The sequence below is a fragment of the Sinohyriopsis cumingii genome, chromosome 11, assembly GCF_028554795.1.
Source record: "Sinohyriopsis cumingii isolate HCF-2022 chromosome 11, ASM2855479v2, whole genome shotgun sequence".
Lineage (NCBI taxonomy): Eukaryota > Metazoa > Mollusca > Bivalvia > Unionida > Unionidae > Sinohyriopsis > Sinohyriopsis cumingii.
In genome coordinates, this window is record NC_142971.1 from 95,177,196 (window position 1) to 95,193,100 (window position 15,905).

The window sequence follows — 15,905 nt, forward strand, 5'->3', positions numbered from 1 at the left end:
CACATCCAGAGTGATCGTCATGCCAGAGGATGTATTTGTGGAGGTATCATCTATACAAGTCCAAAGTGTCTTTGTAATGCAACCTCAGACATGGCCAACTGAGAGAGTTGGTGCCAATCGTCTGATGCATCAAACACAGATCACATTGATCTACTTCTGTGATGAGAGTATTACTCTTCAAGATTCGTCTCACAAACTTTCATGAATCTAGATATAACACCATATATTACAAGTGCTAAAATCCTGTTGGGTCATGAGCTAATCACGAACACTTGTCCTAAGGCAGTAAATTGTGAAATATTGATCACCATGACATTATTTTTGTAATATGGGTGTAGTACTAACAGAAATGCATACAATCATCTAGTTTGATGATCCTAGCATGAAAAAAACAACATCAAACATAACATTTCACCAAAGTCTGTGAAGCATGAAATGTTGGTCAGCCGTCATTGTGACTAACTTTTGAGATGAGAGTACTGAATACATCAATATGCATTCCCTCACCAAGTTTTATGAATGAAAGCATAATAGTATATATACGTGGTGCAAAGAATCTATAATTGTGAAATGTAGGTTAAGGTAACTTTCCTTCATGGCATGGGTGTGGTTCTAAAAGAGATATATACAATCATATAGTTTGATCATTCTATCATGAACAGAACTTGAGAAATAAATGTTGTTGTTGTTGTAGGGTTTAACGCCATTTTTCAGCACATGATAGGCTATACATGGCGGCCAGTATTAATGGTGGAGGAAGAACCCAGGAAAACCCCGGAAAGAACCACCAACCCACGAGAAGCTAATGGGGAGAAATAAATGTAAAGTAAAAAAAAACAACAGGAAATATAGGTTACCCTAACCTATACAGGTGCAGTACTGTTCAAGATGCATCTTTTCACCAGGTTTCTAACTCCAGGCATAATGGTATTTATACAGTGCAAAAAAACCCACAAAAAAACTAAATGCAAAAACATAAACCAGATTATACAATAAATGTACTTGTTTGTACCAACTTAGCTTCTTTGGCATAGACACCCACCCTCCAAAGTAAAGAATGTTGCCTAGGAACTATGAATGGATGACATTCAATGAGGATGTACACATGCATATGTCCTTTTTGTAAAGATGCTGACATCAGGGTTAGTACAATAGCTAATGTATACTTCATAGAGGTGAGTTGAAGAGTACCTGGCTAGTGGCTGGATTAGGTATGATCAATGTAGATGGTTCATCAATTGGCTTTGTTCTCTGCAATGAAACATAAAACATTATAGATTATTATGTAATCAGCAATATGCAGGCAATACAATAACAAGTAAATTTATACTACAGTACACTCCTGAAGTTGTTTTATGACAAATGAAGGCTGATTAATATTGATAACAAGTGTGAATCTTAAAATTAACATGAAATTTATTTCTGGAATTAGGCCTATAATTGAACATAAATTTCTTTGTAGCCAGAAGGTCAAGCTGACTGACTAATTGACTAATCTTGATGAATCTTCATTGGTCCAAGTTTCTTTTAATGCAAACCAATCCCATTTTAGATATTATGACATGGGGTGTGTGATCAGAATGCAATGGCTAATGATAAGTTAAAATTTGCATGTGAACATGGTAGTCACAAGATACCAACATCATCCATGTTGACATTTTCTCTCTGCTTGATGAATCTGACTTCCACCAGACAGATGTGACAACAACAGGTTTCTGGTCATTGTTCTTGGAATGAATATGTTGTGAATTATGTGTCCAGCAAGAAATTGAAAATCAAAGTTTAAAATAATTTCTAACTTTCTTAACTAAGCATAGAATCATAAACTCATAATCATAAAATGTTCTAGATTCTCTTGACTCCATTTCATGCTAAGTTTTAACAACATGGATAACAATAAACATCATATCTAAATAAGAATCTGGAGTTTTGAGCCTTAATTCTAGATTTATTGAATAAGTTTCCATTATAAATGACATCTATTCATGTACTTACAATGAACTGTTTGAGATGCATGTACTTTCTATTTGCCTCCAGTAGCACTTTTGTCACTTCAGAGCAGTACAGGAAAACATCAGTGCTGAAGTGTCAAAGACAAAACAACAGATAATACCATATGGCATGCAAAAATTTGTATAATTTGTACAAAAAGCTTTCTGGCTGAGGACTTGGAGATTTCAGTAGTTTACTTAGTAAGTGTACATCAACCATTTTATTTCTTCAGTGTTCAGTATATTGGTTTGTTCAGTGTACAGCCTATTGGTTAATTCAGTGTGTAGCCCATTGGTTCATTCAATGTATGGCCTATTGGTTCATTCAGTGTGTGGCCCATTGTTTCATTCAATGTATGGCCTATTGGATCACTCAGTGTACAGCCTATTGGCTCATTCAGTGTGTAGCCCATTGGTTCATCCAATGTATGGCCTATTGGTTCATTCAGTGTATGGCCTATTGGTTTATTCAATGTATGGTCTGTTGGTTCATTTAATGTATGGCCTGTTGGTTCATTCAATGTATGGCCTATTGGTTGATTCAGTGTACAGGCTGTTGGTTCATTTAGTGTGTAGCCCATTGGTTGATTCAATATATGGCCTATTGGTTGATTCAATGTATGGCCTGTTGGTTCATTCAATGTATGGCCTATTGGTTCATTCAATGTATGGCCTATTGGTTTATTCAATGTATGGTCTGTTGGTTCATTCAATATATGGCCTATTGGTTCATTCAGTGTGTAGCCCATTGGTTCATTCAATGTATGTCCCATTGGTTCATTCAATGTATGGCCCATTGGTTCATTCAGTGTGTCACCCATTGGTTCATTCAATGTATGGCCTATTGGTTCATTCAGCGTGTAGCCCATTGGTTCATTCAATGTATGGCCTATTGGTTCATTCAGCGTGTAGCCCATTGGTTCATTCAATGTATGGCCCATTGGTTCATTCAATGCATGGCCCATTGGTTCATTCAATGCATGGCCCATTGGTTCATTCAATGTTTGGCCCATTGGTTCATTCAATGTATGGCCCATTGGTTCATTCAGCACGTAGCCCATTGGTTCATTCAATGTATGGCCCATTGGTTCATTCAATGTTTGGCCCATTGGTTCATTCAATGTATGGCCCATTGGTTCATTCAATGTATGGCCTATTGGTTCATTCAATGTACAGTAATACCTTGTGCATTCACGTTTCTGGATTCGCGAATTCATGGATTTGCGAAATTTTCATTGGTACCCTCTACGTACATGTTTTCTTTATTTTATTGAATTGTACCGTTGTTATATGACTTCTGTGACATGAAGTTTACCTAGTTTACCTTCCTGACAATGACAAAGAAAACATCAGTCATTAAGTTTACAGTCCCATTTGTTACTTGGTTTTACCTTACTGTGAGTGCAAAAGAAAATGGCAGCCAATGAATTAGTATAGGGGTAATATTAGTATACATGTACCGTACTGTAAATGCGCTAGTGTGGCAAATACCCATTAGGTGATACTGTACTCTATTTTTACGTCAACCATTTATTTCTCTTTTTAAGGGTAATGTATTAAGCTAACTTTTAAATGAAATTAAAGTGCTTTGGGAGCATGATTTGGGTCATATTTAGGGTTTAAACCCTAGAAATAAGCATTTATTAGCGTTTTTAGTGACTCATACCAAACATTCGTGATTCCTCCTGATCTGTGACTGGTTCTGGAACCTAACCTCACGAATGTTTGAGGTATTACTGTACAGCCTATTAATGTTAAGAATTTACTTGGAGAGAGTGAAGAAATATGCTCACATGTTTTAATGTCTGAAAATTAAATCAATTTGCCTGGGCTCATAAATGTATATCTTTTTATAAACAAGCTCAAGAAGGACAATTATTATTCTTCCATGGTGATTTCCAAATTATAATCCTAGTAAATGCATATCTATCCAAGGTAGAAGTCAATAGCCTTTTATTATATACTTATGTGTGAAATATAGAAAATCACTGGAAAAATAATTTTTGGATTGTTTCCATTGCGATATGTTCTTTATGACATGATCATTGATGATTTATGCCTACAGAAGCTGTTCCATGTGCAAGAACAACCTTCACTTTGTGAGCTAGAACAAATAAATGAAAATTCAATTTTGACATCAAAATTCATTTCGCTGAATAAATCTGACTTGACACCACTCATGTCTCTATGAAGTTATTTCCATCATAAAGACAACCTGCTGTGACACGATGTTCAATTGGACATGCTTTGCGGTCAGATAGTGTCATATTGTCTACAAATGTAATTTACTACAACAAATCATACTGTAGGTCATCCCAATTCTACAATTTTCTCGAGTATATGATATTTATATGATAATCCTTTGAAAGTGACTTGCATTTTCGAAAAGGTGGTTAGGGTTGTGTGATGAAGAATGAGTTTAATTTTCTTAGCTGTGATTCAGGAACAGGTTTGGTATATAATAATAAAAATATTATGTTCCTGTATATATACCAGATATATTTTATCATGGTACAAAAAAATGACATAACTTATCTATTGCCACTAATTAAAATATATTTTTTGTACTACATGATGAAATATATCTGGTATTAACATAGAAAAATAAAATACATTCTTATGTTACATGTTTAAGCTCGAATAAACAGTAACACAAGAAAGAGTGAAAACAACAAGCTTTCAAAAATATAACAAATAATTTATTTCCCTGGAAAAATACTATCAAAATACAAAAATATGAGAACTTACGGTTTCCAGAATCAAATCCAAAAATAATACAAGAATATTCCACAAATAAAATTTTTGAAGTCATAATATTGAAATGTTCTAATGATTCCAAGTTCGAGTCCCCACGAATAATCCAAGATGGAAGGCAATGACGTATAATGTAGCCTGTAATGTGTTGATGTCTACAGTTCCTTGTAGAAACATAATAATTAACCCTTTACCTCGTAGAGCATAGTTACAAAGTGCAGCGCACTATAAATAGAACACCTGTTACCTAGTCGACCCCATATGCATACGGTTGCCTGTGAACTGCTAAGCAATGTAGTGTATGTTACGTTTAACAGCAATTTTAACCATTTGACATTTTTGGTACACATCTATTATATGTGGAAAAATTTAAGAGTAAAGTCCAATTGTTATAGCTGTGCAATTATTTATCATGGAAGAATATTTTATGTGCTTTAAAATCTTGAGAGAACTTGTTCACCATCATGTCAGTGAGGCCGCATGACCAACCGTAGATGCCATTTCTCATACTCGAAATTTACAAGTTTTTCGTCTGCATCTACATCACTAAGTCATCTGAATTTGATAATTTATAAACACTAATTGCTGCCAAAATCAATATCAGAGCCTTTGCCTGGTTATTGAATCTTTCATAGTTGTGATTCTAATCATGAAAACTTTGTAAGTATGAATGAAATCAGCGACCGCCATTTTGGAGAGTGGAGATTATGACCCAGTTACTTTAAATAGCAGACATTGACCAGTGCATAAACAGTGACCACGTGATTTGACGTAATTGGCATTCGCAGAAATGAATGTAGTATCTAATAGCAGGTTTTCCCCGAAGGTGGCGCTACGAAAACTGGCTTAAAATGGCTGATATTTACAGCCGACGTCAAAAGGCACTTCCATACGACTTGAGCAGAGGCGTCAAAAGGCGCTTCCATGCGAATGGTGCAGAGGCATCCAAAGACACTTGCATGAGGTAAAGGGTTAATCCTCCGATGTTCGAAATCGAAATAAAATTTTAAAGAAAAGTCCTTGTTCAAGAGTTCTGTATGAATACAATAATATTTCCAGAAAAACAAATTAATCTTTTAGAGTCCAAGTAATCAGAAGAATTAACATATAACTCAGAAACTCAAAAATTTCAATACTTCAATAGTGGTCACAACAGAAGAAAACAACTTGACATCAAGTGTTTAAAAGCCCGGACTCTGAGATCTCTCTCTCTCTCTCTAAACATCACTATTAATACTAAGTATTTTGCAATTTCGGAAATGCCTAAATGCAAAATAGAGGATGACGTGATCATGTTTACATGTAATAGCTCCTGTATGTCCTTGATAAGAACCAATCATTTTACTCCTAGAAAAAAGTTGTTTACTTGACCCTCAATCAAGGACAGGAACTACCGGTAAGTCAAAAATAGAAACAAGTCTTTCTATTATTAGGTATCTAAGGAAAACTCAGATCAAACTGAACTTTCTGAAAATTATCAAATTCCTAGTAAACAAAATTAAATTACATTACACTGACACTTAAAGAAAATAAAAAGACTCCAAAACCAACAAACAATCAAATCAAATCCAACTTAAATCAAATACAAATTAAATCTAATATATATGTAACAACATGTATTCTCTATGTACTATCTAAATTCCATCTTTTCACAATACTTTTCAGCATTTACAATAATGCACCAAACTGTATTTACAAGTATAGTACATGATGTTGCAAAAACTGAATTATATAATATACATGTACAAAGAAAAAACTCTTTGTATAGGTAAGAATCTGATTTTTCTTCAAACAGAAAATTACATCATTACTACTATAAATGTGATGTGCTTTTCACGCACCAAATAAATTTATAATTATTTTCATTCTCTACTTTTAAAATGCATGTGTTAATTGTACAACCTCACAAAAGTTAGCAATACAAGTTCCTTTAAACAATGCATCTTACCTTGACTGCAGCCTTTCAAAAAATTCAGGTTTATCTAACCCAACCGTGTGATCTGAAATAGAACAGTGAGCTATTATGAAATTTGAAGGTTAGAAAACAACCTAGAGTATAATATTATTTTTATTGGCATATGAAATTGAATATGCAATAATTAATCACAACTTTTTTATCTGATATACATGACCATAGATAACAACACAAAAGAAAATTATAAGTGCTTGCTCAAAATTATTTTGGTTCAAAGGCTGATACATGCAATAAAACATAAACCTGAAAGAATAGTTTCATAAAGCCACCTGTGATGATCACATTTTTTTATGTAGAGTGTAACATTATGTGATGACTTCTAATTAGAGTTGAACAAATCCTAAATTACTATACTCGCCCAGAACCATGAGTTTGTGGAATTTCACATTTAAGTTCTTTACATTCACTTTTCATATCCTATACAAAATTGTGGGCAGTTGATAGAAAATTGTACTTGCCCAGGAAAGTTTCCAGACTGTCAGACATTGCACATACCAATCTCTCTCTCTCTCTCTCCAGATTTTAATTTCCATATTTCTATTTCTGGCACATTAATGAAAATTACGGAGCATGATAATTAAACAAACTGGAAATAGTCATTTTTCCAATACTAACATATGTACTCACAAGTCAAGTCCGAATGCAAACAAAGAGCCTGATCTGCTGTAGCATAATGTGCCTGTATATCAGGTTCTTTATTATTTGCTCTAATAATTCCCCCTAACAAACTGCATCCAGATCTGCTGGCACTTTATGCAATGGCAGATCTGGGTCTTTGCACTTTGCAGTTGGACTGGACACTGAAGTGAATATATATGCTAGTTACTCACAGGGTGACCATGTATATACGTGTAAGTTTGTGAAAGATGATTCATATGACTGTTTAAATACTCATCAACTAATTGGATGACAATCTTATACACGCTTACATGGCAACAGTCTTACCATGTTGTGTTTATAGTAAATTTATATACCAGTACTTCTTGGTAACCTGCAGTCTCCTTCAAAATCTTGATCAATACATATTTAAATACTTCACAGACAATTTATAATAAAGAGCTATGCTGTAGTTTTCTATATACATAACAAGATTTATTATTCAACTTAACTCCTCATAAACTGCTAAAATACCATCTTCAACACTGCTGTATACATGTATAAACCCATAAATTAAACATCCAATAAATAAAAGTTTTATGTATCAGGATATTCTTGTGTTTTGTGACATCGAAGTTTATTTTGTTTTATCCCAGTATTTTAAAAAAAAATCACATGGACATACCCTTTGATGATCTCTGATTATTTCTGTTTTTGCTTGGACCCTTGTGTAAATTCCAAAATAAATTTCAGTTGCAACAATGTTTACAGAGTAGATTAATGAGGAAAGCATCATTTCAAGCAGCTGTGCAGTATATTTGTCAAACCTTTATCTCTGAGAAAATTTGCAAGACATAACTATCATGATGTCATCTGTTATCAGTAGCAAGATCAAATCAATGTTTTGTTCAAGCTAATTAACTCTAAACCCATCTATATAAATTTGTTAAAAATTGCTACACTGAATGCTTTGGGAGTGGAAAGTGTTTTTCTTCATCCAAGCCTATTGACATACAAGGACAGAAATAGCTTTCAAGTGATAGGATGATGCTAAAACCGGTGAGACATGACAGTGTTTCATGGACACATTGTATTTGTACAGCTGGACCAGCAAACGCATACATGTCAACCACTTCTACTTGGCATGGCTGCACAGATGTCTCATTACCATCATATGTTTGTCAAATGTCTTGTAATAACATACTCAAAAGCATCAATAATGGATCTACAAAGACTTGCTCTAAGAATGTCCCAGTGCTGTCATGAAAAAACAATATTAAGACTTTTTGCATGACATTAATAAAAAATACCAACAAATATATAATACATGTGTTACAACTATATACTCTTAAACTAAGTAACAGAAAAGAGTGAAATCCAACAAATTTTGTAAAATTCAAAAAAATAATGTATTTCCCTAGAATACAAATGGAAAATGTAAAAAGAACTACCGGTAACAATATTGTGAATTAAATCCCAAATAATCCTACAATTTATACCACAGGACCAAATGTATAAAGTCCAAACTGAATTCCAGTGGTATTCCAAATAAGTTCCAATATTTAATGTATTGATGTTTTCTGAATATTATTAACGAGCACTTTGTATTTCCAAATGAAATACTGAACACAATAAGGCGGATGTCATGATGTTAAGGCAAGAATGAGTCATTTTTTGATAAACAAGATTACATAGCCCTCTACTTGATTTTGGTTGCAATTACCATTGCTGGAAATAGTCTGTCACTTAATGAAAACATTGATTCTAGATGTTTCTAGAGTCAGAATCAAGACTAAAAACATGTTTACCATTAATAATAATCTGAATATTCCACATTCTAATCCACATTCATAGAGAAAATAAATGTATTATGTTGCGTACAAAAGAAATGTATCTGGTCAGGTATAGAATGAACTTGATTTTGGACAAGACCATGTACAAAATACAAATGTATATAACATACGATCATTAAGAAAATCCCAGCAAATAATATAAATTATATATACATAACACATGTAACACCTACACTGCATGGGCAAAAAACCTGCACATACTAAAGTGTAAAAATTCTCCATGACATTGGACAATTTCAGTCAGCAAACATGTGACAGCAAAAAGTCATGCTTGCTATCTACATTTTACCTACTTCAGTGAGTTCATATGGTAACATGCAGAATTTTATGCTGAACACTCTGAGAATGGGAATCCTCATCCATCAGTCACTGAAAAATGGAGTGGATCCAGATGGGTAAACTTGAGATCCAAATGTGGAAAGGGGGAATTCATCAATGGGCACAAAATAATTACATTCAAGACAAATTAATGGAACTTGACTAAGCATAATTCATAATGAATTACTGCAATCTGTTTGACAAGAAATGCTCTGTGTATTTGATTATTTATTTTTTTACAATTAGGACATTTTCTTAAAATATGCTGACCAATATAAATGTGCAATGAATTCAGTTTCAAACAATGAGATAATGGCTAATTATTGAGCAGAGCTTGGTTACTTCCCAGCCATGTTGTATCATAAGTTTAACAATAACTGTCATCATGATAAGACTGCAAACATAAATAAATAATATATAATAAACTGAAAAACATGCAAGTGAGTATGCAAAACAATTAACAGGATATACTCAATAACCAGATCAAACCAAAACAAAGTATTTGTCTTTTCATTCTTTTTTTCTTCTAACTGTTCACTAAACACTGACCAGATACACTAATGTAATTTAAAAATGTTTCATATTATATTCTGCTGAACAATACACATTACACATAAAAATAAGTGAAAATGATGCCTCAGTTTAAGACCCCAACAGTCAATGTACCTTGTTCAATACCAATGCATTGTTATGTACAGTCATGTACTTTATAGTTCTGTTAACTGATGTGGGCTATTCAAGAATGTTTTTTTTTTAGAAATATCATTCAGGCTCTGGGAGCTAAACACTGCATGTGCCTTTGAAATATAATATGTTATGAGTAGCACTGCAAAGACAACTCACTTGGTATAAGCAAAATATGTTTTGTTTTGAAAGTATAATTCCTTAAATATCTTGTTTAAAACTGGACAGTGAAATGTTGTTATTTGCGCTAATCAGCTTTCTTGATCGAATTACTTTATGGATCTACCCAAGACAACAGAAGGCAAAATGTAAAGAGGAGGGAGGTAATTTAGTAATCTATAGCTAATCCACTATGCTGTGGGTAATGATTTTGATAATGGGTAAGTATAACCCAGCAGTCCACTGGGCCAGTGAAAATTACCACTGGTCACTGTCATAACTTTTAAGTGGTGGTGAGTCACCATTCCCTTTAATGGTTAATTGATCTGTATATTCTGTTAATGGAGTCCATACCAACATCCTGCCAATGATGAAGTAAACAGGTTTTAAACAACTCTTTCACTCGTCAAGTAAATTAAGATGATTATTGTCCAAACGGTTTCTGTGCAAGTGGAACTAGCATGGTGTACTACCCACAAGCACTGTTTTCATCATAGGGTCAGGCTAGTCATCTATTCTCAGAACAGAGTTCAAAGATTATAATACAGGTGTAGCATATAACATTTACATAAAATAAAGCATGTCATAATGTATTTGATAGCATATTCTGATCACAGCATGTTTCCTGACAATGACTGCTCATAAATAAATAGACTGGACATACAAACATTTTTCTTGTGCCATTTACATTCAAAATTTGCAATAAATTCACGTCATTTTCTGAATATAATAAAAGTACCATTTCAGCATTTGTAAAACTGTGACATAAATATTTCAGTCTGCTGGTATGATGCATAACTGTGACAAAATAAATAAAGTTGATCTGGATGATTTCATAAAATATTTTTTTATGAAAGTTTCTGCCAATCTTTGTATAAATTACATTACTGTATCAGCACATCAATATCGTCTTGTTCAAAATAATGTTTGTTTACATAAGACACTACTTTATTGAAATACACATTCTAATGTGCCGTTTGTTTGCATAAGACACTACTTTATTGAAATACACAATATAATGTGCCGTTTGTTTACATAAGACACTACTTTTATTGAAATACACATTATAATGTGCTGTTTGTTTACATAAGACACTACTTTATTGAAATACACATTATAATGTGCCATTTGTTTACATAAGACACTACTTTATTGAAATACACATTATACTGTGCCGTTTGTTTGCATAAGACACTACTTTATTGAAATACACATTATAATGTGCCGTTTGTTTACATAAGACACTACTTTTATTGAAATACACATTATAATGTTTGTTTACATAAGACACTACTTTATTGAAATACACATTATAATGTGCCGTTTCTTTACATAAGACACTACTTTATTGAAATACACATTATAATGTTTGTTTACATAAGACACTACTTTATTGAAATACACATTATAATGTGCCGTTTCTTTACATAAGACACTACTTTTATTGAAATACACATTATAATGTGCTGTTTGTTTACATAAGACACTACTTTATTGAAATACACATTATAATGTGCCGTTTGTTTACATAAGACACTACTTTTATTGAAATACACATTATAATGTGCTGTTTGTTTACATAAGACACTACTTTATTGAAATACACATTATAATGTGCCGTTTGTTTACATAAGACCCTACTTTATTGAAATACACATGATAATGTGCCGTTTGTTTACATAAGACACTACTTTATTGAAATACACATTATAATGTGCCGTTTGTTTACATAAGACACTACTTTTATTGAAATACACATTATAATGTGCTGTTTGTTTACATAAGACACTACTTTATTGAAATACACATTATAATGTGCCGTTTGTTTACATAAGACCCTACTTTATTGAAATACACATGATAATGTGCCGTTTGTTTACATAAGACACTACTTTATTGAAATACACATTATAATGTGCCATTTGTTTACATAAGACACTACTTTATTGAAATACACATTATAATGTGCCGTTTGTTTACATAAGACACTACTTTATTGAAATACACATTATAATGTGTCGTTTGTTTACATAAGACACTACTTTATTGAAATACACATTATAATGTGCCGTTTGTTTACATAAGACACTACTTTTATTGAAATACACATTATAATGTGCCGTTTGTTTACATAAGACACTACTTTATTGAAATACACATTATAATGTTTGTTTACATAAGACACTACTTTATTGAAATACACATTATAATGTGCCGTTTCTTTACATAAGACACTACTTTATTGAAATACACATTATAATGTGCCGTTTCTTTACATAAGACACTACTTTATTGAAATACACATTATAATGTTTGTTTACATAAGACACTACTTTATTGAAATACACATTATAATGTGCCGTTTCTTTACATAAGACACTACTTTATTGAAATACACATTATGTTTGTTTACATAAGACACTACTTTATTGAAATACACATTATAATGTGCCGTTTGTTTACATAAGACACTACTTTTATTGAAATACACATTATAATGTGCCGTTTGTTTACATAAGACACTACTTTATTGAAATACACATTATAATGTGCCGTTTGTTTACATAAGACCCTACTTTATTGAAATACACATGATAATGTGCCGTTTGTTTACATAAGACACTACTTTATTGAAATACACATTATAATGTGCCGTTTGTTTACATAAGACAATACTTTATTGAAATACACATTATAATGTGCCGTTTGTTTACATAAGACCCTACTTTATTGAAATACACATTATAATGTGTCGTTTGTTTACATAAGACACTACTTTATTGAAATACACATTATAATGTGCCGTTTGTTTACATAAGACACTACTTTTATTGAAATACACATTATAATGTGCCGTTTGTTTACATAAGACACTACTTTATTGAAATACACATTATAATGTGCCATTTGTTTACATAAGACACTACTTTATTGAAATACACATTATAATGTGCCGTTTGTTTACATAAGACACTACTTCATTGAAATACACATTATAATGTGCCGTTTGTTTACATAAGACACTACTTCATTGAAATACACATTATAATGTGCCGTTTGTTTGCATAAGACACTACTTTATTGAAATACACATTATAATGTGCCGTTTGTTTACATAAGACACTACTTTTATTGAAATACACATTATAATGTGCCGTTTGTTTACATAAGACACTACTTTATTGAAATACACATTATAATGTGCCATTTGTTTACATAAGACACTACTTTTATTGAAATACACATTATAATGTGCCATTTGTTTACATAAGACACTACTTTATTGAAATACACATTATAATGTGCCATTTCTTTACATAAGACACTACTTTATTGAAATACACATTATAATGTTTGTTTACATAAGACACTACTTTATTGAAATACACATTATAATGTGCCGTTTGTTTACATAAGACACTACTTTTATTGAAATACACATTATAATGTGCCGTTTGTTTACATAAGACACTACTTTATTGAAATACACATTATAATGTGCCGTTTCTTTACATAAGACACTACTTTATTGAAATACACATTATAATGTGCCGTTTCTTTACATAAGACACTACTTTATTGAAATACACATTATAATGTGCCGTTTCTTTACATAAGACACTACTTTATTGAAATACACATTATAATGTGCCGTTTCTTTACATAAGACACTACTTTATTGAAATACACATTATAATGTTTGTTTACATAAGACACTACTTTATTGACATACACATTATAATGTGCCGTTTGTTTACATAAGACACTACTTTTATTGAAATACACATTATAATGTGCCGTTTGTTTACATAAGACACTACTTTATTGAAATACACATTATAATGTGCCGTTTGTTTACATAAGACACTACTTTATTGAAATACACACTCAGAAAATGATAGTGTTAATGTATTTAGACCACAGCAAGAGTTTATGGCAGAACTGGGATGAAGTCAAGGTTGTAAGCTACATAATTATCATCTTAGAAAAATGACTGTACATGTATATATACATGCAATTCAACAACTTTTGTTATATGGATATCTCCAATTTTAAAGCAACCATACTACACAAAGAAAACATACTGATGTAAATTTCAACTCCTTAGCTTGAAATATAAGATACATTATGGAGGCAAAATGATCATTTCTTTACATCGATTCTATACTTTGTACTTACCTGTGATAATTAACAATTGACAACATCTTTTTCCCCTTATTTTATATACATTTCTGGTTTACAAGCTCATTTTTATCTATAATCTGGAGGACACGTACATTTCTTTTGAAAAATCCATGATCATCACCTGACTCAGATAAGTAATATGACTGAATATTATTTCTTATCCTCATTCATATTATTAATTTTATACATATGACTTAATTATATATTACATGGACTGATGAACTTCCAGAAAAAGGTCAAATTTACAAGATGCATTTCTACTGATGATCATCACACATGGGTCTATATGAGTAATTCCAAATGGCATTCTGCTGAATAGCTGATTATAGTCAGAGTTTAACAACATTAAATTCATACAGTGTGCCATGTTCTCAATTTTACTTCCTAAGTAGACGGACTTTCATGTTAGTCCATAAATAATAAGTACAGAATGATATACAATATCCCAGTACACATATGCTGAAAATGTGATAATGCAGCTTACAAGACTATTGCCTCATTTAATAATTCTGATTATTAATTCTAAATATTCTTTGTTAAATATTAATAATATATTTTAAGTCATTAAAGGATCATAAAGTCTTATGTGAACAAAACTGACTATCACAAACAAGAACAGGTGCATGTTTTAAAAAAAAAGGTATATGCTATTTTATATCTTTCTGGATAATCAGGTATATAAGAGTATTATATATGTTCAGTTCTTATTCTAGAATGGTGAAAATAAACAATTTCTTATGGAAAAGTTGGGGAAATATTATTTTAAGTATAATTTTGTAACTGGTTCGGAGGGAGTCAGCTTTTGATTTTCTAAACATACACTCACAAGAATTAAATTCTGAATTTATATGATTCATCCCATATGAACCAAACTGCTATAACTAATAATATTAATAATAATAATAATATCTGAAATTAATTTTTTTTAATGTAGTCAAAACGTACAAATTTAAATACTATTTAATTATGAATTTGAAAAAAAGAAATTATAAAACCACTTTTCCTCAGACTTTATTATTGTGCAATGTTTTGCATAAAATATAAAAAGGATAAAAATACATACTCTACTTCCTGTATATGCCATTTTTATGAATCAAAATATTCTCAATTTGGTTTTGTCTCTCTTTATTTTGAATGAAGCCATTATAGCTGATATCTAGCATGATATATACAGTATACATTTCATTACCATTTTTTAATCAGGACGAGTCTTCAACTTCATGCCACAAACAAGTTACTTATTATGGTCATTAGTCGGATTAATCTACCAAAAGAAGTATACACTTAACATCACACTTGCCACTGACTGTATTTTTCCAAATAAGAAAACTTACAGACGAAGCATGGCTAGGTTTTAAATTTTTGAGATATGAAGGGATTATATAATTC

The 15,905-nt window shown here is 31.7% G+C and overlaps 1 protein-coding gene across 1 annotated transcript in view; it reads right to left on the bottom strand.

The window, feature by feature from the left end:
• The window catches only part of LOC149789043 (uncharacterized), a 55,535-nt gene that overhangs the window by 35,504 nt on the left and 4,126 nt on the right, over window positions 1-15,905 (bottom strand). Inside the window, exons 2-4 of the mRNA XM_089975217.1 lie at window positions 6,694-6,745; window positions 1,996-2,080; window positions 1,192-1,251 (exon numbers count right to left, since the gene is read on the bottom strand). Of these exons, the coding sequence (XP_089831343.1) occupies window positions 1,192-1,251; window positions 1,996-2,080; window positions 6,694-6,745 (197 nt within the window). The remainder of the gene's footprint in view (window positions 1-1,191; window positions 1,252-1,995; window positions 2,081-6,693; window positions 6,746-15,905) is intronic.